We start from the raw sequence: 22,093 nt of genomic DNA on the forward strand, positions 1-22,093 counted from the left end.
GAAACGGAGCTTTCAAAGGGCATATCCACATTCCTGCAGCGATTACAAAATAATGAGAAGAGTGGCCACTTGATTTAAGGGGATTATGGGATGTTTCCGGAGGCTAATCCGAGCACAGTAATGCAACACCTCGTTCATGCTGACGCCGGGCGTTTCAGCCAATGCGCAGCAAGCATTAAGCTTCTCGCCGAGCTGGAGTACCAGGAACCCTCTAGCCCTGGAGTTAGAGTGCTCTATGTGCCTTGCCAGTGTGGACAGGTAGTGAGTTAGGGCGACTGGGGCTGCTTTAATGTACTGTAACTCGCAAGTGTAGCCAAGCCCCTAAATCAGCCACATTCAACAAATTAATCATTTCTATTTTTGATTTTTTAAAAATGTATACCACAATATATAGGATTATAGTTTATGATGTTAAATGTATATAGAATTATAACTATTTATACAGTGCTGCAGATATGCATGTATAGCATAAAAATGCAAGACTAAATACTGACCCCAGCTGCGGGTCCCCCAGCCTCGCCGGGCTGCGGGGCTGCAGGCGGGGGCCGCCCGTGGGGAAGCGGAGGGGGAGCTGAGGTGCGTGGCATGAGGCGTGTCCCTGGCTGGCTGGCCGCGCTCCGCGCCCTGCCACAGGAGCTCCCCCGGCGCGGGACTCACTCGCTGCTCTCGCTGCCTTCCAGGTGGCTGGAGCGGGCGGCGGACAGAGCCATGAAGCGCGCCCTGCTGAAGATGTTCCAGCCGCGGGAGAAGGCGGCGTGCGGCGGCTCCTACCAGGGGGTCGTGTGCGAAGCCGATGCCGCCTCCCTCGCCTCGCAGGACGTGTTTAAGGTCGGTGGGGAGAGAAGCGGGGCAGGGAGGGCAGACGGGCTGGCGAATGGGGCAGGGGCAGGCGCTGAGGGCGCGGGGAAGGTTCTGCGGGGGGAGGTGAGTTGTCTAAGGTGGGTGCATGGGAGAGGCTGGAGACAGCAGGGGGCACAGAGGGCGTGGGGCAGGAGGAGGCTTGGAAGGGTTGGGTTTTTATTGGTCAATATCAGCAACCCTCCATTTCCCCCTACACCCACTAACATCCCTCCTCCTTCCCCCCCCCCCCACTGTATTTCCATGGATAACAGTCCAAATGTACAGCCCGGGGAAGGAAGAAAAATGCCGCTTGAGAACTTGCCTGTAGTGATGGTGCAGCCCTGTTGGTCCCCAGAAATTAGCTACTATGATACTGGATATCCCTAGATTAGTATTAGCTATTATGACATGAAGAAGAGTTCTGTGTGGCTTGAAGCCTTGTCTCTCTCACCCACAGAAGTTGGCCCAATACAAGATGTTGCCTCACCTACCTTGTGTCCCTTGAGAACTTACCAGAGTTTGATCTAAGATTACTTGGTATATTTGGGGATGGGATATTGACAAGTTAGATTTTAATGGTACTAAAGCTTGAACGGTTTGAATCTCAGTGTCTACTCTCATTAAATGATGATTGTCTGACCCCTTCTATTGTCTGACATGCAGCCGCATAATTTCCTGCAACTGTGAACATTTTAATGGATTTTTTTCTCCAGAGCAGCCCAGAATCCTGAGGGCACAAGCCCCCTATCTTTGAAGTGTGACTTGAAGGCACAGCCCAGAATCATTCTCAATCTCACTGTAAAGTTCTCTTCAGGGAAATGGACAAGATTATTTATTTTCCTTCATGGTTAAACTCTTTCCCCTGGACACAGGGGAACAGAATAGAGGCTGGTGGGTAGGAAGATCTCTGACCTTATGCAGAAGGGAAAACAGTTGAGTCTAGATTACTTTCATTTTTGTTAATTTCATTTTGCTGCTTGTTTTGGGCTTTATTCTGCACTCATTGAAGTCAATGGGAGTTTTGCCATTGGCTTCAATGGAGCAGGATTTGATTCCTTCGGCATGGAGCTGTGCAGTTGATGAGCTATAGAGGTTTCTGATTGTACCAACTGCAAAGAGCACATACTCATTTCAGTATTTGAATACAGCTACTTATATGCATTATCAGGCTGTAAGACAGGAGCAATAATATGCAAATTATACAGCAATTCATGTGGTATTTTCTGATTCTTATTCTTTGCCATTCTTTTTAGCAAAAGGGAAAATTAGAAGCTGGAGTAAGGATGTTGAATTACACTTATACTTTTAAATATTGTATTTCACGTTTGGATTGGTGTGAAAGTGCCTGTTTTTTAATTTTCTGTTACCAGCTGGTTTATATATTAGTTGGTTGATCCATTTAGTTTGTCTTTGATATATTGAAAGCTCAAATCAATTATAAGATTTATTATGATAAATCAATGAAAAAGTTGAACATTTTCAGAAATAACGTCTTTTACTTTTAGAAACTAATTGAATGGTAAGGCCAGGAACAAATCACACCTTTATATTTCACATAATGAAAAACGTGTGCAAGGTCCTTAGCAAAAGTAAAAGTAATATATGTAGTCCAACTGTTTCTGAAACTGATAGGCAAAGAAGACAGAGAGAAATTTTATTCTGATCTACTTTTTAGCATATGGTGTTACTAAAGTCTAGTTTACTAGAAAAAAAGAAAGAAATTTACAATATTTGCACCCAAAATTAGGTGATTTCAGATGGAAGTGCTTGCAGATTACGGAGTTTCATTAAGAAAAATCGTTCCGGGCTTAGCAAATTGGATGAACTGAATGCCACACCATTGCATCATGCTGCAGGAGGAGGTCAAATAGAATTAATGGAGATGATTTTAGATGATTCTTCCAATGAAGGTAATACATTATTAAATTATCTTCTGTATCATTAAATAAAAATAGTTAAATAAAAGCATTTGTTACTTCAATGGTGTAGACTGGTGTTTGGATTTATTACTGCCATTTTCACAGAGGAATCATGATTTTCTTAACATTGTTTTAGTACCTTTGCTACATGTTCATCCTTACTCTCCTCTGTTGTAGTATGTAGACATTTTTAATTAATAAATTATGTATCATTTCCTCTCAATAATAATATTGTGGATTCAGCATAGGATGTAATTAATTACCTGAAATTCATTTATAATGTAACTGGCAGCTTAGTAATAGCAGCAAGAGTCTTTCACAGTTGATGATTTATTTAAACAAACCTACAAACAAACAAACAAACAAACCCAATGACAGAGAGCCTCTACTGAAAATATGATATTTCACAGGAAAATCAGTTGTCTATTAACTACATCAGAACATTTGCCAGCTACATGTTTATTGTAGAGTATCAGAGGGGTAGCCGTGTTAGTCTGAATCTGTAAAAAGCAACAGAGGGTCCTGTGGCACCTTTAAGACTAACAGAAGTATTGGGAGCATAAGCTTTCGTGGGTAAGAACCTCACTTCTTCAGATGCAAGTCTGAAGAAGTGATGATCAGGGCCGGCTCTAACTTTTTTGCTGCCCCAAGCAGCAAAAAAAAAGCGCCGCCCCCCCGAGCCCCCCCGCCGAGCGCCGCGCCACGCCACCCCCCCCGAGCGCCACGCCCCGTGCCGCCCCCCCCGCCGAGCGCTGCGCCGCCGGAGCCCGCCCCCCGCCGCCGAGCGCCGCCGGAACACCCCCCCCCCCCGAGCGCCGCGCCCCGCGCCGCCCCCCCCGCCGAGCGCCGCGCCGCCGGAGCCTGCCCCCCCCCGCCGAGCGCCGCGCCAACGGAGCGCCCCCCCGTGCAATGCCGCGCCGCGCTCCCCCCCGCCGCCCCTTACCAGGTGCCGCCCCAAGCATGTACTTGGGTGCCTGGTGCCTGGAGCCGGCCCTGGTGATGATGATGATGATGATACATCTTCTTGCATCTGAAGAAGTGAGGTTCTTACCCACGAAAGCTTATGCTCCCAATACTTCTGTTAGTCTTAAAGGTGCCACAGGACCCTCTGTTGCTTTTTATGTTTATTGTAGTATTTACTTTGTTTTTTTTACCTTTTGACCTAGTGCTAAATGTGATGGACTCCTCTGGAAACACCCCACTGCACTGGGCCACAAAAAAAAACCAGGTTGAAAGTGTTAAATTACTTCTCAGCAGAGGCGCTAACCCAAACATTCTAAACTCCAGTATGATGGCACCTCTTCATCTAGCTGTGCAGTGCCTTCACAATGAAATAGTTAAGGTAAGATTATAGTCCAAGTAAATATACATGCATAAAGGGCTCAAGAGCCACCTGGGCACACAATTTCACTAGTTGTATGCAAAATTCCAAGTGTAGAAATTCACACACAAGAGGCTTATATCCACTGAAAATATATCCCTTTAAGTTCTTCAGATGGCAGGAATGCTGTTCAGCATGTGGCACTCACAAACGAGATAATCTGTACTCAGAAGTTGCTAAGAAAAAGTGACTTATCAACAAAGTTTTCCATTAAGATTTGTTCTGACAATGATTTTTAGTAAGAAAATTTGGTTTTTAGTAAACAAAACATTTTATAACCATGTTGAAAACAATTTCAATATACATATTGATAAAGCTGAAATTAAAATGTTGATAAAATATTATGAAAAATTTAGCAGCAAATGGGACTATTCCAAATCCTGTGAAACAGAAACAACTTTGAAATTTTTAGCAAAACTATTTCCCCATTTTTTACTAGGCATATGTTGTATGGGTAGAATTCTGGAAGTTACTAGCTTGTGCATTTGTTATAACATCAGCAGAAAAGCACTTTTCTAAATTGAATCCAAACTCTTCTAATAGTTTTCTCAAACACAAAATGGAAGAAAACACCACTGTGTTCCATAGTTTAAATAAAGTTCTGTAAGCTGTTTGGTAAACAGCTACCAAAACCTCCAGCTTCCCCCTCACAGCTTTTGCAATGCACATATGCACTGTCTGTTAAAAACAAATCTGGAACACGTTGGAATTTGAAAATTGAATTCTGGATTTAGGCCTAAATTCACCTTCAAGACTCTGCACAAGTCTGCTCATGCTTACGTATATGCTCTCATGTCTTCCCCCTCACTTTCCTCTATTCAACCTAACTCTCCCTTTGTTTCACTTTCCAAAAGCTAGTTAATATGCCAAATTCTCCAGTGCAGACAAGGCATATGGGAGCTATTAGAAAGGGAAATAAAGTAAAGTTTATTTAGCAAGAGAAAACACAGAAAGAGAAATATAGATAATATCTAGAGACATTTAATTTTTCTCAGATCTCCCAGAATCCATTGCTTCTTAGACCTGTGCTGGTAACTTTGATAGATATCCAGACAGCAGTAGAAATTCAGTGTTATATAGTTCAGTGCCAGTGTAAATACAGGGCGAAACTGAATCAGAACTTGACCCAAAACAGTATAGCTAGTGTGGAGTCACTTTACTATTGGTGCTTACAGCAGTCTTGACCCACTAGTTCAGTTACTAGTGATTCTCTACTGCAGGGCTGGTTCTAGGTTTTTTGCTGCCCCAAGCAAAAAAAAAAACAACACACTCCGAGAGCGCAACTGCCGAAGCAAAAAAAAAAAAAAAAAAAAACACCCGGAATGCCATCCCCTGGAATTGTGCCACCCCAAGCACATGCTTGGTTTGCTGGTGCCTAGAGACGGTCCTGCTCTACTGTAAACATAAGCTTTGTTTCCCTGATCTACTCTCACCTGCACCTTCTTGCACTGTGGTACATACATCTGGAACTCCTTTCCTCTCCTTCCATTACTCCTTTATTCTGCGTGCTGTTGCTCCTCAAATAGAACACTAATAATAAGAAAAGATTCATGATAAGCAATTAAATTAGTGGAAAATTTTAAAGGTTCTCTTTTGTGGCTATTAGCCAGGATGGGCAAGAATGGTGTCCCTAGCCTCTGTTTGCCAGAAGCTGGGAATGGGTGACGGGAGGATCACTTGATGATTACCTATTCTGTTCCTTCCCTCTGAAGCACCTGGTTTTGGCCACTGGCGGAAGACAGGGTAATGGGCTAGATGGGCCATTGGTCTGACCCAGTATGGCCGTTCTTATGTTTACTGTCTAGGTGTTGGTCCAACACAGCAGTACAGATGTTAATCTGGAAGGAGAAACTGGCAACACACCTATAATACTAGCATGTTACAAAGAAAACCCTGAGGCACTGACACTTCTGGTACGTAGAATTATTTGATTTTCCCTAATGTTCTTCCGCTTATCTTAATACAATGTGTTGTCTGTTTTTCTACGTTGTATATCTCTGCTTAACCAAAGAAGCGTAAACATAAATTAAAGCCCCAGTACAGGGCTGTCCCTAGACATTTTGGTGCCCTACGCAGCCCCCCCGTGGGCGGGGTGGCCCCAGGCCTCTGCGGGGGAATGGGGGGTCCCAGACCTCCATGGGGGGCAGGCAGGAGCAGCCTTGGGGGGCAAGGGGGAAACCGCCCCCCAGCATGAGCCGGTGGAGCGGGTTGGGGCTGTGTTGCTCCACTTCCTGCTGTCCGGTGATTTTAGCGAGGGCACAACCCCGCACTCATGGGGCGGCGGGAAGTGGAGTGACACGGCCCCAGCCCGCTCCGCTCTGCTCCCCTGGCTCCCAGCCCTGGGACTTGGAGGGCAGGGGGGAACTGCCCCACAGCATTCACCGGCGCTGCGGAGTGGGCTGGGGCTGGGTCGCTCCACTTCCTACCGCCTGGTGAGTGCAGGGTGCGCCCAACCCCTGTTGCAGTCCCCCAGGACGTTGCTCAGAGGAAGGGGTGTAGTGGGGGCGGGGCTGGAGCGGAGCAGAGACGGGAAGAGGCGGGGTGGGGGTGCAGCAGGGGCAGGGGCCATGGGGAAAAGGCGGAGCTGGGCAGAGGCAGCTTTCCTGGGCAGCTCAGCCAGCCAGGGGATTGGGCTGGCTGCTGGAGCAGCACGCAGCTGCATAGGGCACCAGGAAATTTGGGGCAATTTGGTGCCCCAAATTTCCTGGTGCCCTACGCAGCTGCTTACTTTGCGTATGGGTAAGGACAGCCCTACCCCAGTACTGCAAGTTGCATGTGCCTGAGTGGAGCCCCGTTCACTTCAATGGATCCCTATAATACTGCAAATAAGTGTGTCACATCCTTGTGCTCTCATATAGTTCCATTACATGTAAGGATGCATCTATTTGCAAAATTGGTGTCTTAAGCTAGAAAAAAGACATTTTAGCATCTTGCAGGAGGTACATTTTTTCCCTTTTTTCTGAAAAGCAGTGTGTTTTATCTGCCAGCATGTGCCTGGCTTTCCTTGGGAATCTTTTAAATCTGTTTGTACCTACAGCAACACTATGAAAAAAAGTGTTAACAGGATTCTTGAGTGCATTAGGTGAAAACAATGCCCATTCCTGAGAAAAATAGCTTGTCTTGGCCAAGCTGGAGGAAAGAAAAGAGGCTATGGATGTAGTTTAATTAGGCTGCAACTTTATTCTCTTAAAATATCTGGGAATACCCAGCAATAAATCATACAGTGTGGGTCATCATTATTTCCTTAATTGTTTTCTCCTATTTGGGAGAACTGCTGTCTGCCCTCCCCCTTCCCAACCTGGTCCCAGTCTGTCACTGGGACCCCAGCACTGTTGAATGAGGGTTATGGGGGGCTGAAAAAAGGGGATCAGGGGTTGTCTCCCCACTGCACTAGACATTAGGAGCCCCAGCCCCATTTCCCCAGTGTCTTCCCCTAAATTCTTTTCCAAATTGAGTTTATCAGGGAACTGTATTCCCTCTGTACCGTGTGCCTGCACTGGACAGCTGCTACACCTACTATCTACTAAGCTCCCGCACTGGGTCCGCGATCTGCTGTGAGGAAGGTGAAAAAACTCACCCCACTTTGGTCAAGTATATTTAAAAAAACCCAGAAAACCCCAAATGAAATGTGATTTTGGAAATGTGAATTTTAGAAAACGGAGGGGTAAACTTCAAGCATGCTCCTTGAGGAATGACACTTCACTGTTTATTGAATTTATATGTATAAGTCTAGCCTGCTATTCTATTTTTTTTTCCAAATAAATCATGTACTTTAAAGATCATCAAAACATAGAATAAAGACAGACATTACAAGTGAGAAAGTACATCTATGATAATGTGTTATTTGGTCATAATGTTCAGCATGCCATTTAACTATATGTGAACACTATTTTTCAGCTTGAAAATGGAGGAAAGTTATGTAAATCAAACAAAACTGGATGTATGCCTGTCCATGCAGCTGCCTTTTCAGGTGCAAAAGCATGTATGGAAATTATTTTAAAAAAAGGTAAATAAATGTTCCAAATCTCTTTTGTTTCATCCTTATTAGTTATAGGGTACTGTAAATGAGCAGCCTCCTCCCAGCTGCCCTCTCGTGGTCTCGAGGCAGCCCTTCAATTGGCCCCTCACCTCAGTTTCCCTTTTGAGTCCCCAGTATCTCTGTGGACGCTTATCTTCTAATCCACACACAGTTGATTAATAAAACATAGTGCAAATAGTCCATAGTAAAAGTTCCAAAACATAGTCCATATTACCCCAGTGCAAGTAGTCCTTAAAAACCACATATCCTTTTGGCCACTGACATAACATGGACCACATTCTGGCATCTTCTGCTACACCTGGACTCTTTGTCAGTCCTCTGTTTCTCAGCTATAACAGCTAGCCCAGGCCTTCCTTTTGGGGGGCAACCCCGCTCTCCTCATGGGAACTCCCAAAGCCTCTCTTCTGGGAGTATCCTCCTTTCATTCTTTCTCTGGATCCAGCTCTCCAGCAAGGAGACATCAGTTGGTAAGCCCCTGTGCTGCTGCCCCTTCCTTCAGCCTTTTCTGGCTGCTGGCTCTGGCTTAGAGCCAACAGGAATCCCTCTCTCTGCTACTGCTGCTGCTCCTCCTCCTATTATTATTATCTTTAGCCCTCCCCAGCCCTGGCTTTCTGACTTTAGGATGCCAGCCAGCCAGCAAGCCCTTCTTGCTGCTCTCCTGCCTTCAGACTTCTCCCAGGGACCGCCTTCTCTCTATGGCATCTTTCCTCTCCCTTCTCCTGTCTGACTCCTGACTGACTGACCCAGCTCTGACTTTTAACTGACCTTTTATAGGCCCCCAGGTGCTGCCCCATCCTCTTAATTAGCCCAACTGGGAGTACCTAGACTAGGACAGGAGAGCTGAACCCAGTTTCATTTAATGGGCCAGTTATCCTGTTACGGTACAGCTATAGTTGAGCTGGGAGGCTTGTATAGATGTACATCCATGAGTTCTGCTTGTGCTAGTGCCTAAAAAAATAGTGTGTCCGTGGTGGCACAGGCGGTGTCTCAGGCTAGCTGCCTGAGTATGTGCCCAGGGGTCAGGTGGGATTATACTTGCGCCGGCTAGCCCATGTGGCCGCCTGTGCTGCTGAGACACACTGCCATTTTTAGACACTAGCTCGAGCAGAGCTAATGCGGGTATGTCTAAGCGAGCTGGGAATCACATCTCCCAAACATACCGGTAGTAACACTTAGTGCGTATTTAGTACTTTGCTTCTCAAAGGGCTGTGCAAACAAAGGTTTTGATCCTGCAAACATTTACACACTATAACTCTCTACAAGTTCAATGAGAATGCTCCTATGAGTAAAGTTACACATATGAGTAAGTGCTTGTACAACAAGGGCCATAACTTATATGCTCCCTTCAATGAACTCCATGAATGTTAACAGGAGTTACATGTTGGTATTGTGGGGGAAAATATAGCCCTATATTTGTTTGTTTTTTAAATCTTGATTTCTTGTGTTATCTTTATTTAATATGTTTGTACTTTGTTTTCTTTCTCAGGTGAAGAGTTAGGCCATTCTACTGAAAGTCACATCAATTTTACCAATAATGGAAAGTGCAGTCCTCTTCATCTGGCAGTTCAGAGTGGAGACTTGGAAATGATTAAAATGTGCATTGAATTTGGAGCACAGATTGATCTGAAACAGGTAACTGTTAATATAATACAATACATAATCCCCTTCATTTTCCGTTTAAACTGATTTTACCGAAAAAATCCCGGGTTTTACAGAAGGTATTATTTATTTTTTTCCGATTTTGTATTATTCAAATATATAAAAATAACTTGTTTTATTAGGAAAATATAATGTATTGCATGAGATATATGTATTACAATAAAACATCAGTCTGTGTGTACATGAAAAGCTGCCTGTTAAAGTAAGGCTATGTATTAGTCTAGAAGATATGCACAATAAACGAACAGGCACACACGCAAGCTCTGAAGTGCATGCCCATCTGAACCTACTGATGAATCTCATGCCCATCACGTACACATTTCAAGCTGCTAGCAGATAATGGTTTAAAGACCTGACATACTAAAATGGGAAGAAAATAAAAATCTGTATCAGAATAAGTTTCAGAACATAAGGAAGTATATGAAAGTTTTAAAAAAACAAAAACAGGAGAAAAGGATGAAATTGAGTGTATGCGCTGGAAATGATGTGGCCCAATTATTTAATGTAAACATTTATAGGCTGATAGTTCTAAGTCTACAAGAGTAAACTGTTTATTCAAATGAAAAGTTTTATTTGGGGATTAGAGATATATTGTTTTCTTAAACTCAGAGGTGGCATTATGTTTTGAGTTCTGTTTTAATTCTGCAGCAAAGCACATTGAGTTCCATTCATCAAAGCATTAATCTATTGAATACTTTTTTCCCGTCCTTCAGTCCACCAAAATAAACCTCAATATTTACCCAGAAAAATGTTTTTTTCCACCAATGTTCACCTGTTTTTGTTGTTGTAGTAATAAACACTGATAAATTCCTGGGAAAAATTAAATACAAACAAAAAATGAAGGGCCCTAACAATATACTTGTGTCTGTTAGAAATAGTGTAAGTCGCTTTTTTCCCTTACAAACTGTATCCTGAAAAGTTTTACACAGAGAAATAATGCAATTCCACAGATAGTTAAGGGACATTAAGAGGAATAAGCAAATGAACCAAAATAAGGTTTCAGGTGAAATTTGTAAATAAATGGAGAATCAGAGATAGAGAAATACAAGAAGACTTTTCCAGATGGCAGGAACTGCAGAAGAGAAGACCCTCCCTCCACCACTGGTTAGATTGTATAGCTCAGCAGAGAGTAAACTGAGTGCTAGATAAGTGGTGTCATCCAGGAGAGTAGAATGAGAAAAGGTTCCTGAGGGAGATTGGAGCAAATCCAAAGACAAGAAAACTCCTACAAACAAAGCATGAAATCCTGGCCCCCTTGAAGTCAATGGCAAAATTCCTGTTGGCTTAAATGGAGCCAGTATTTCACCACAAAAGAAGGTAGTTGTGAACTAGATTCTGAAATAAATGTTGTAATAGCAGAGCTGTTTGAAGGTAATGTGGTTGTGAGAAGTGAGAAGATGAGGAGCAACATGCTGGAGTCAGGAGAAATCCTCAGCTGGCTAAGGCAGTTTTAAGGCCCCTTTGTACCAGATGAAGCAGTGTCAGAAGCTGCTCCTCAATTCTGAAAGCCAATTGTGAACCAGAGAAACACTGTGGAATATGAGAATAGGCTTGAAAGCGGAAATATTACTGGCATGGATTTGTGTTCTGAAGTGCACTTCCAGTTATACAGTTCTTAACAGCACTTTGCTGGAAGTTGGGACATTTAAAACAATGTATTTCTGTTAGAAAAGCTAAATGAAAAGCAGGTGGTATTTACAAATAGTTATTTCAGTGGGAAACTTTGCAGAGAAGGCCTGCAGTGACAAACGGGTTGTTGAATGTCTCAGGAGGACAAATTATTGACCAGACCCTGTTTGTCTTTCTCATGCAAGCTATCTTATTGACTTCTACAGGACTCCTTGTGTGAGTAAGGACTTCTTACATTAGTAAGGATATGCTGGATCAAGCAACATTTACTCACCTAAAGACTGTAGTACTTTTTATATCTAAAAAGTAAAATCCTGCTCACCGCGCTCTGACCACTAGTCTGATTGTAATCAGTAGGACTACTGGTGTAAGTAAAACAAGAAATCCTACTGATTACAATCAGACTAGTGGACCCGTGGAAGCTGGAGAGGAAGAGGGTGTGCTACAGAATTTCTATTAATGCAGCTAAATGTGGAACAGTCTTATGTTCTTCATTCAGTTTTCTAACAAATACATATTTCTGATGAGAGCCCAGACCTTAATCAGATTACTTGTGTGAGTAAATTCTACTCATGTGAATATGGAATACTCATGTGAGTAAGGATTTGCATGACTTGACAAAAAGGTGTGTCTTTCCTTTATGACAGATTTCAGAGTAGCAGCCATGTTAGTCTGTATTCGCAAAAAGAACAGAAGTACTTGTGGCACCTTAGAGACTAACACATTTATTTGAGCATAAGCTTTCGTGGGCTACAGCCCATTTCTTCAGATGTATAGAATGGAACATATAGTAAGGAGATATATATACATACAGAACATGAAAAGGTGGAAGTAGCCATATCAACTCTAAGAGGCTAATTAATTAAGATGAGCTATAATCAGCAGGAGAAAAAAAACATTTGTAGTGATAATCAAGATGGGCCATTGCAGACAGTTGACAAGGGGTGTGAGGATACCTAACATGGGGAAATAGTTTCTCGTTGGAGTCTGTTTTTGAAGCTTTTCTATTGCAAAATTGCCACCTTTAAGTCTGTCACTGAGTGAACAGAGAGGTTGAAGTGTTCTCCTGGTTTTGAATGTTATGATTCCTGATGTCAGATTTGTGTCCATTTATTCTTTTGCATAGAGACTGTCCGGTTTGGCCAATGTATATGGCAGAGGGGCATTGCAAGCTTCAAAAACAGACTCCAACGAGAAACTGCTGAACTTGAATTAATATGCAAACTAGATACCATTAACTTAGGTTTGAATAGAGACTGGGAATGGCTGAGTCATTACACAGATTGAATCTATTTCTCCATGTTAAATATCCTCACACCCCTTGTCAACTGTCTGCAATGGCCCATCTTGATTATCACTACAAAAGTTTTTTTCTCCTACTGATTATAGCTCATCTTAATTAATTAGCCTATTAGAGTTGATATGGCTACTTCCACCTTTTCATGTTCTGTATGTATATATATCTCCTTACTATATGTTCCATTCTATGCATCTGAAGAAGTGGGCTGTAGCCCACGAAAGCTTATGCTCAAATAAATGTGTTAGTCTCTAAGGTGCCACAAGTACTCCCATTCTTTCCTTTATGTATTTGTTGTTTGGATATGTAGTATCTAAATGAGATCATCTGGTGGTGAAACTGTTAATACAACACTTGTGCTTTTCCTTTTTGGTGAGTGGATGGTGCAGGGAGTATTTAAGCATGGATATGGCATCATGAAAAATACTATTTCAATTAAATGAGACTTTCTGGTCATTAAAAGTTATACATATGTAGCCAAAAGGAAAAACACAAGACTGCTCAGACATCTGTCAGCGGTGGATATGATTCACCCAGTCAAACAGATCACATATTAACATGGATAATAAGGGCTAACAAGCAAACAATTACTTTTTATAAAATGAAGAAATTGGAAAATATATCTCAGGAAATAAATTAAATATAATAATTAACATGACAAAAAATGACTATTTTTTCCTGTGAGAATTGTTGTACCTGCCTGCCTACCTACAGATGATTTCCTCTGCTTTAGCCTCCAACCTTCAAGGCTACTCAGTGTGGCCATTATTATTCAAGCTACAAAGGACAGCTTGGACTTTTTCACAGTCCATCTATGTCACTCAGCTCAAGGGGCTGCTGTTCAATGACTAAGAGTATTAGGTAGGCCTTAAAAATGATCTAATTAATACTGCGTTATTCCTAGACTTCTGTAGCCTAATATGTAAGAGTCGAAGTGTACGAACTGAAGTGTGGTCTCCTGCATGGCAGTTCATGTCACTGAAGTCAGGCTACCAGGCTATTGACTCATCTTTTAAGCAGACTGAATTGATTGAAAATTAATTTGATTTTAAATTGTGCCTTATAATCCTGTTTGCAGAATGAAAAATGCACAGCTCTTCATTTTGCTGCCACCCAAGGAGCAACTGAGATTGTTAAATTAATGATGTCATCCTATGCTGGTGATGAATCTATTATTGATGCACTAGATGGGAATAAGGAAACACTGCTTCACAGGTAAGAGAATCCTCTAACATCATATTCATAATCACTGTTTCAGTTCCAACAATAGCCAACAATATAACTTCAACTAATTAGAGAAAACAGGGGATGTGCATCCACATCTGGAGGGATTTCTTCCTGATATGTGGATTCAGGAGGTAGGTGATCTCAGTAGGACACAGTGTAATTGGTTGATTGATCAAGCTGCTGGATGCCTGGAGTCCTGTGCCTAGGGTCAAGACCAGAGAGAGATCGAGATTCTGGCATCTGACATGGTACATTAAGCAACTTACACTGCCTCTTTGAACTGTAAAACGACTCTAGTGTAGGATCAGGGGGCAGACCAGCTGAAAGAAATTGCAGTACTGGAAAAGGGATACTCATGGGAAGATAGAAGAAGATGATGTTTTGGAACTATCAAAAGCCTCTTGAGGCACCAGGCCCAAATAAATGCTAAACTTGTTTTAATAGGATTCAGTGGACCTTCCCAAACAAATGAATGAAGAAGGAATGTCAAAAGCGCACTGGAGTCTATTTCACTGTTCTGTAACAAAACCATTTAGTGCCTGATTTTCAAAAAAATCAGGGTACAACTGCACATCCATGTACAGTTACTATGACTGCTTATGCAAATCAAGAATTTGTAAATGGCCATTTGTACATGTAACTGCATCTCAGCCCGGAGTAAATTAAAGCAGCAGCAGTAGCAAGATCAGGATTTTGCTGGTGAAGAAAGGCAGGGAAATAGGAAAGCAGGCCATTTGCTCAACAGCAGATGATTTTTCTCACCACCCAATGAATTTTGGATGAGGAATGTGCCACCAGGCATCACAAGAAGAGTTCATTGTTAACTGGATTCCTCAGAAGACTCCATAAGGTAGATAGGGGCTCTGATCTGTTAAGGGCAGCAAGGGTGTGTGGGATGAAACCCAGTTAGAGTCCTGGTTTCAGGCTTCAGTTTGAATATTTTACAAAGCCTATGTCCTGTCATCTTGGAGTTTCTTTTGTCCATGTGCTAAATATTTGATCTTCCTGGCAGGAAATATTTCCTGTATATAGTAGAAGTCTCTCCACACACTTGAATCACTGATATTATTTTAAAAATCACCCTTTTAATATCATCACTTCTAAGTATAATGTTCCACAGTCTATAAAATAACTCCACCAATGTGTCAGGTGGTATCTCTGAGAAATTTTATCACCTTGGCGCTGGAATTGTGTATAGCTACATTACACTGAGATCACCTGTTGTAAAATTTAGTGTTAAGCCTTAATGGAACAGAGAAGATAACAATTCTTTAATGTATTTGAAATGCAGCAAAGTCCCAATTTCTCAAAACATTTTAAATTTCTAACTTCATAATTTTTCTGAAAGTGCTTGGTTCATTTTATTTTTTCCCTACAATATTACATTTTAATATCCTACTGCAGCATAAAACTTTAGATTTGTACAATATGCAAATATTTTAAAAATATCTTTTGTTAAGTTAATAACACGCCCCCCTGCCCCTCCCCCCCCCCTTGCTCTGAGGTATGTTTTAATTCGTTCTCTAGTTTTGGTATGGAATTGATTACCACAATCAGAATATTCCCTGAGCAGTGTCAATGCAATTACACGGCCTGATCTGGCATTCTGTACACATCCAAAGCTTCTAGTAAGGTCAGGGGGAGTTCCGGGTGCCATATCCCATTGAAATCATTTGGAGTTTCAGGTGTACACAGAATAAGTTGAGCCCCTGGTGCATAATACTTTGTATCAACATTTTATGGTATTATAAAAGGTACTAATTTCTGGCTGTATTGCAGTCAATAGGAGTTTTACCATTGACTTTAGCGGGGGCCAGGATTTCACTCAATGAGTTTTTAGCATATCTGTAGAATTGAACATGGTTAAAAATCCAAGGTCCACGATACAGGGAGTCCACAAGGTCCACAATAATTTATTCTATGAGCTATTATGAAGGAAGCATTTTTAGTCTCTCTTTCTCTCTGTTTATATAAAGAAAATTATTTGAAAGCACTAAAAGAAGGCAGCAGATGTAGAAAAGCATTGGCCTTTACTTTTAAAGTTCATTGACCTTTCTAAAATAACTATATGTTTTTCCCCCACAGGACTGCATTATTTGATCACTATGAACTGGCAGAGTATTTAATTTCAATGGTAAATATTTAATCAAGGAATATATTAACAAAGATTGTTGCTAGGTACTAATGCAGGTTGTATAGAAACATCTATTAAAGACTTTTACTTAAAAAATAATTTCCTGTTTAGCAAGTACAGGAAATTACAAAAGAGGGATGTTTCTTCAGGAACAGGTTTTTTTGTTTAAATATATTTCATAATACACAGCTGCAAATTACAGTACTGCTATAGTTATGATTCCACTGTAGCATTCTGTAGGGGTTCATAATGATGCTGCAAAACTGAATCTGTATTTGTATTTGAATTATTTAGACAGAGTTTTAACATTCAGAAGTGTTTATAGAATATGCCAGAATGATTCAGCTGACCTCACTTTTAAAGTAATTCACAAGGAAAGGAAATACAATTTAAATATATATTTAATTTAATTCATTTGTTTTTTTCAGAAGTGAAATCTCACACCCGTCATGTGTGTGTGTGTGTGTGTGTGTGTGTGTGTGTGTTACAGGCATCACAAAGACGTTTCTAGGTGGGGAAGAGGGTTCATGTGTGGTCCAGCAATATCTTGTACACACACACACATCCCACAGGAGATTTATTGGGTTTGTTCATGGAATAATTGGAAAGAAAAAGATTTTTATATCCACTGTATGCTCTACTATATCCTCTGTGTTAGTACAGTGCTGAGCAAATTGTCGGGAGTCCGTAGAGCTATGCCAGTTTATATTAGCTGAAGATTTTGCCTTTAATGTTGTGTCAACAGACAACAAATGTTAGAAATGTTTTAGTCCATACAAGTAGTTCTCCTCATCTTAGGAACTTTAGTAAAAGTGAGCTACGGAACCAGTTTTTTTTTTTTTTTTTTTTTTTTTTTTAACATCAGCAAATGCTGACACTTGGTATTAGACTACTTAAACTTATCCTTGGGTAGTAACAGGCACATACGTGTTTTCACCTGCGAAGGGCAGGCACTAGTTCGTGCATGTGGAAGTCCATGTGCACAAACAATTAGAGCGTAAAGGATGAAAATCCAGTATTTAACACTGTATTTGTTAAGAATGAACTTGCATTCCTATCTGATGTTCTCTATAATATTTTTGTTGCATTTTTGAGGTCTGGCAGTATAATACAGTTTAGCTTTAGCATTCCATTACATCTTCCCCTTTAAGTTCTACATTCCTACCATTTACAGTATTTACACCAGGGGTTCTCAAACTGGGGGTTGGGACTCCTCAGGGGGTCACGAGGTTATTACATGGGGGGTCATGAGCTGTCAGCCTCCACCCCAAGCCCCACTTTGCCCCCATCATTTATAATGGTGTTAAATATATTAAAAGGTGTTTTTAATTTATAAGGAGAGTCACACTCAGAGGCTTGCTATGTGAAAGGGGTCACCAGTACAAAAGTTTAAAACCACTAATTTACATTATCATGCTGATTTAGAAATTCAATATGTATCAATCTGCTAAGTGTCTCTGAATCATACTGGTTTTCTAATTACACGACCCAAATGTAACAACTTGGTCATCTGGCTGTCCATTAGTTGCAACAACTGGCTGTAGTCAGTGCAGAATCCTTGAGTTGTCTTCTTCGTATTCCACATCCGACATCCGTAGAGTTTGCTCTGTTGATTGTTCTCTGTTGAGGAACAAACTCTATATGGCAACAGTTTCTGTTGAACTCTCCACTGTCGGTCTTGATTACATATGATCTGAGTGCTGAATTCTTTTTCTTTACGACAAGTTCATCCCTTTTCTCCATCCAATTTGACATGAACATGGCCACCAAATTCTAGACCTGGCAGTTCTCTAAATGAGCGACTGTGACATTCTGGGCCGTACAAGCCAGACCACTGAGGGGCTGTATCATCCCTGCCCTGCAAACTTGGGTGCCTCACAATGCTTTGCTGCTATAACTCCCACCTGGGCTGCTCACAAACAGCCTTCTAGCGTGCCCTGAGTGTCTGTGTATAGCTGCAGCCCGCCAGCCATACATCAGTCACACTCTGGCTTCCACCAGCCTTGGTTACCACTTTCAGGGTGACCCCAAACACACTCCCAGTCCCAGATTTCCCCCCAAAACCTGTGTTCTGCACTGTCTGTCCCTCTCCTGGACAGTCCAGATATATTAGGCCCATTGCCCCTCTAAGGGGATCAATATACAAGAGTTTGCTACCATAAATGGAATTACCCCATACAGTTCAGTTTAAAGACAACACTGGATTAGTTTTAATTAAAGAACAAAACAAGTTTATTTAACTACAAAGAGATAGATTTTACATGAGTACAAGTATAAGGTATTAAAGTTAGAAATGGTTAAAAGAGAAATAAAGATAAAATGCTTTCTAGTGCTAAAACTGAACGTGGTTCAAGATAAAATTCTTACCACATACTCCCAGCAACAGGGCTGACCAAATTTCAGGTCAGGATCTCTCCCAAAGGTAAATGGGATGGTTTCTTTTGTCTTCTTAGGTGAAAGAGCAAGAGATGGATAGGGAGAGATATATTGAGGTGTTTTTGCCTCTCCTTTATTGTCCAGTCCTCCTCTGCAATGTATTTTCCTGAGGGTTACCTCTATAAGAACATAAGAACAGCCATACTGGGTCAGACCAGAGGTCCATGAAGCCCAGTATCCTGTCCTCTGACAGTGGCCAATGGCAGGTGCCCCAAAGGGAATGAACAGACAGGTTATCATCAAGTGATCCATGCCCTGTCACCCAGTCCCAGCTTCTGGCAAACAGAGGCTAGGGACACCATTCCTGCCCATCCTGGCTAATAGCCATTGATGGACCTATCTTCCATGAATCTATCTAGCTCCCTTTTGAACCCTGTTATAGTATTGGCCTTCACAACACCCTCTGGCAAGGAGTTCCAGAGGTTGACAGTGCGTTGTGTGAAAAAATACTTTCTTGTGTTTGTTTTAAACCTACTACCTATTAATTTCATTTGGTGGCTCCTCGTTCTTGTATTATGAGAAGCAGTAAATAATACTTCCTTGTTTACTTTCTCTATACCACTCATGATTTTATAGACCTCTATCATATAGCCCCTTAGTCACCTCTTTTCCAAGCTGAAAAGTTGCAGTTTTATTAATCTCTCCTCATACGGAAGCCATTCTATACCCCTAATAATTTTTGTTGCCCTTTTCTGAACCTTTTCCAATTCCAATATATCTTTTTTGAGATGGGGCGACCACATCTGCACGCAGTATTCAAGGTGTGGGCGTACCATGGATTTATATAGCGGCAATATGATATTTTCTATCTTATTATCTATCCTTTCTTGATGATTTCCAACATTCTGTTCGCATTTTTGACTGCCACTGCACATTGAGTGAATGATTTCAGAGAACTATCAACAATGACTCCAAAATCTCTTTCTTGAGTGGTAACAGCTAATTTAGACCCCATCTTTGTATAGTTAGGATTATGTTTTCCAATGTGCATTACTTTGCATTTATCAACATTAAATTTCATCTGTCATTTTGTTACCCAGTCACCCAGTTTTGTGAGATCCTTTTGTAGCTCTTCACAGTCTGCTTGGGACTTAACTATCTTGTGTAGTTTTGTATCATCTGCAAATTTTGCCACCTCACTGTTTACCCCTTTTTCCAGATCGTTTATGAACATGTTAAATAGGACTGGGCCCAGTAAAGATCCCTGGGGGGACACCACTATTTACCTCTCTCCATTCTGAAAACTGACCATTTATTCCTACTCTTTGTTTCCTATCTTTTAACCAGTTACCAATCCATGAGAGAACCTTCCCTCTCATCCCATGACTGCTTATTTTGCTTAAGAGCCTTTGGTGAGGGATCTTGTCAAAGACTTTCTGAAAATCTAAATACACTATATCCACTGGATAAAGTTTATTCCCACTCTGAGGACATTTCATGGTGAAAGAGGTTTCATGCTGTTGTTTGCTATAGTGCAGATCTGTTTGTTCCTGCCCCCCTTCCTTGCCAAAGAATGGCTACTTAATGGGTGATTGCCCATCAACTTTGATGACACCTGGTTAGTGGTGTCAGCTTGTCCTTTATCTTAGAGAAACTGATTTACCCAGACCTGTCTGGTAATCACATTTTATATGTGATTTCATCGTATGTTTATAACTTTACATATAATTTTACTACACACATTTCATCATGATATTATTGACCATGAGTTGTTTTCAAAAGATATCTTACAAGGCATATTTCATACAAAGATTATTACAGTAGTGTGTAGGGTGTGAATATAGGGGTGCATTCCATCAGAGTGATGTCCGTTGTAAAAGTGTTCATAAGATCTTTTAGCCTTTTTATCCAATTTGGCAACTCTCTTCATGTCTGGCCACTTTGGAAATAGATTCTTTCCCAAAGTTGGAAGAGTAGGTCTGTGTTGCTTTCCCATCAGGAGTTGTGCAGGACAGCATCAAGTAATTACTATTGGTGTTGATCTGTAACTCAGAAGAGCAAGGAATGGATCTTCATGCTGTCAGATTTTCCTGGCTGTCTGTATAGCTAATAATATGATCAAAATCATATTTCATTTGGAATGACTTAAATTCTGGTGCAATGAATTGTTGTCCATTGTACATCACTAATTGTTCCGGAATACCAAAGTAAGCAAAAGTGCTCTTCAGTTTCTTGATAACACTGCAACATGTTATGTCTTCCAAGTACATTATTTCTATATACCTGAAAAAATAGTCCACAATGATCAGGTAACGATATTCTCTGAATTTGCATAAATCTGCCACTAGCCTCTTCCAAGGTCTTTCTGGTACAGATGTTTGTATACTGTGGTTCAGCATTATCTCTTACATTGATTTGTGCTCAATCTCCTCTCAAAAGTTTGATATCATCAGCTTCCTCCACATTTCTCACTAGGCCCATCATGGGTGCCATACTGCTGCTGAGAAGGTTGTTGATCTTGGATCCTCTGATCACATGCACTCTGAATGCAAAGCTTTTGTCTTTGTAAGTTGTTTCTGTGGTGAACTGGCCTATTCATTTCAGAGTATCTCCAGGGCTAGTCAGAGCTGTGTCAGGTGTCTTCAGCTCTGGGAGGGGTTGAAGGTGATTGTAAGTGCTGTCTGGGGTGACTGAGACATCAGCTCCTCAGTCAATTTTTAAGTCAATAGTCATGCCATGAATATTCAGTTTCACTGTCCAGGCAGGTTCTTTATCAGGGGTCGGCAACCTATGGCACGTGAACCTATGGACCCCGGCAGGCAGCAGCGTGCCATTAAAAATCCTGCCCGACCCAGCCCGCTCTTCTCCGCCCTCCGCCTATCGCTCTCTCTGGCGGGGGTAGGGGGCAGAAGCAAGCTTGGTCCTGCCGGCTGCTGCTATACGGCAGGCTCCGCCGGCAACCAAGCTTCCCCCTCCCCCGCCTCTTCCCCCAGCATGCTGCGTCGTGCCCCGCCTCCTCTCCCTCCCTGCCGCCGATGGCCCTTGCGAGGGAGGGGAGAAGAGCAGCCCCAGCGCCCTCGCTGCTCAGACTGGTAAGGAGACGGAGAAGAGGCAGGGGAAAGGGGGGTAGGAGTGGGGCGTATCCCTCCAGCCCCCTGCCATGAGCCGCTCAGGGGGCTGGGAGCACCCCCCTGATCCCAGCCCACCCCCCCAGCCCTATGCCCTGACCCCTGCACTCCCCTTGCACCCCAGCCTCCTGCATCCTCCCCATAACCCCATCCCTGATTCCTGCACCCTCCACACATACCCAGCCCCCTCACACCCCATGCCCTGACTCCTGCACCCCCTCACATGCCCCCAGCCCTCTGCCCTGACCCCTGCACCCTCCAGACATACCCAGCCCCTCCACACACCCCTGCTCTGACTCCTGCACTCCCCACACCCCCTGCCCTGACTCCTGCACTCCCCACACATACCCAGCCCCCCACACTGCCTGCCCTGACTCCTGCACTCCCCACACATACCCAGCCCCCCCACACTCCATGCCCTGACTCTTGCACCCCCCACATCCCCACCCCCACCCTGAGCACCA

At 42.4% G+C, this 22,093-nt stretch overlaps 1 protein-coding gene across 1 annotated transcript in view; it reads left to right on the forward strand.

Annotated features, from left to right (window-relative positions):
- Positions 1 to 585: 585 nt before the first annotated feature.
- The window catches only part of TRPA1 (transient receptor potential cation channel subfamily A member 1), a 69,685-nt gene continuing 48,177 nt past the window's right edge, over positions 586 to 22,093 (forward strand). Inside the window, exons 1-8 of the mRNA XM_065397827.1 lie at positions 586 to 828; positions 2,588 to 2,750; positions 3,926 to 4,101; positions 5,946 to 6,053; positions 8,038 to 8,146; positions 9,666 to 9,811; positions 13,843 to 13,979; positions 16,077 to 16,125. Of these exons, the coding sequence (XP_065253899.1) occupies positions 586 to 828; positions 2,588 to 2,750; positions 3,926 to 4,101; positions 5,946 to 6,053; positions 8,038 to 8,146; positions 9,666 to 9,811; positions 13,843 to 13,979; positions 16,077 to 16,125 (1,131 nt within the window). The remainder of the gene's footprint in view (positions 829 to 2,587; positions 2,751 to 3,925; positions 4,102 to 5,945; positions 6,054 to 8,037; positions 8,147 to 9,665; positions 9,812 to 13,842; positions 13,980 to 16,076; positions 16,126 to 22,093) is intronic.

This window comes from Emys orbicularis, chromosome 2, assembly GCF_028017835.1.
Source record: "Emys orbicularis isolate rEmyOrb1 chromosome 2, rEmyOrb1.hap1, whole genome shotgun sequence".
Lineage (NCBI taxonomy): Eukaryota > Metazoa > Chordata > Testudines > Emydidae > Emys > Emys orbicularis.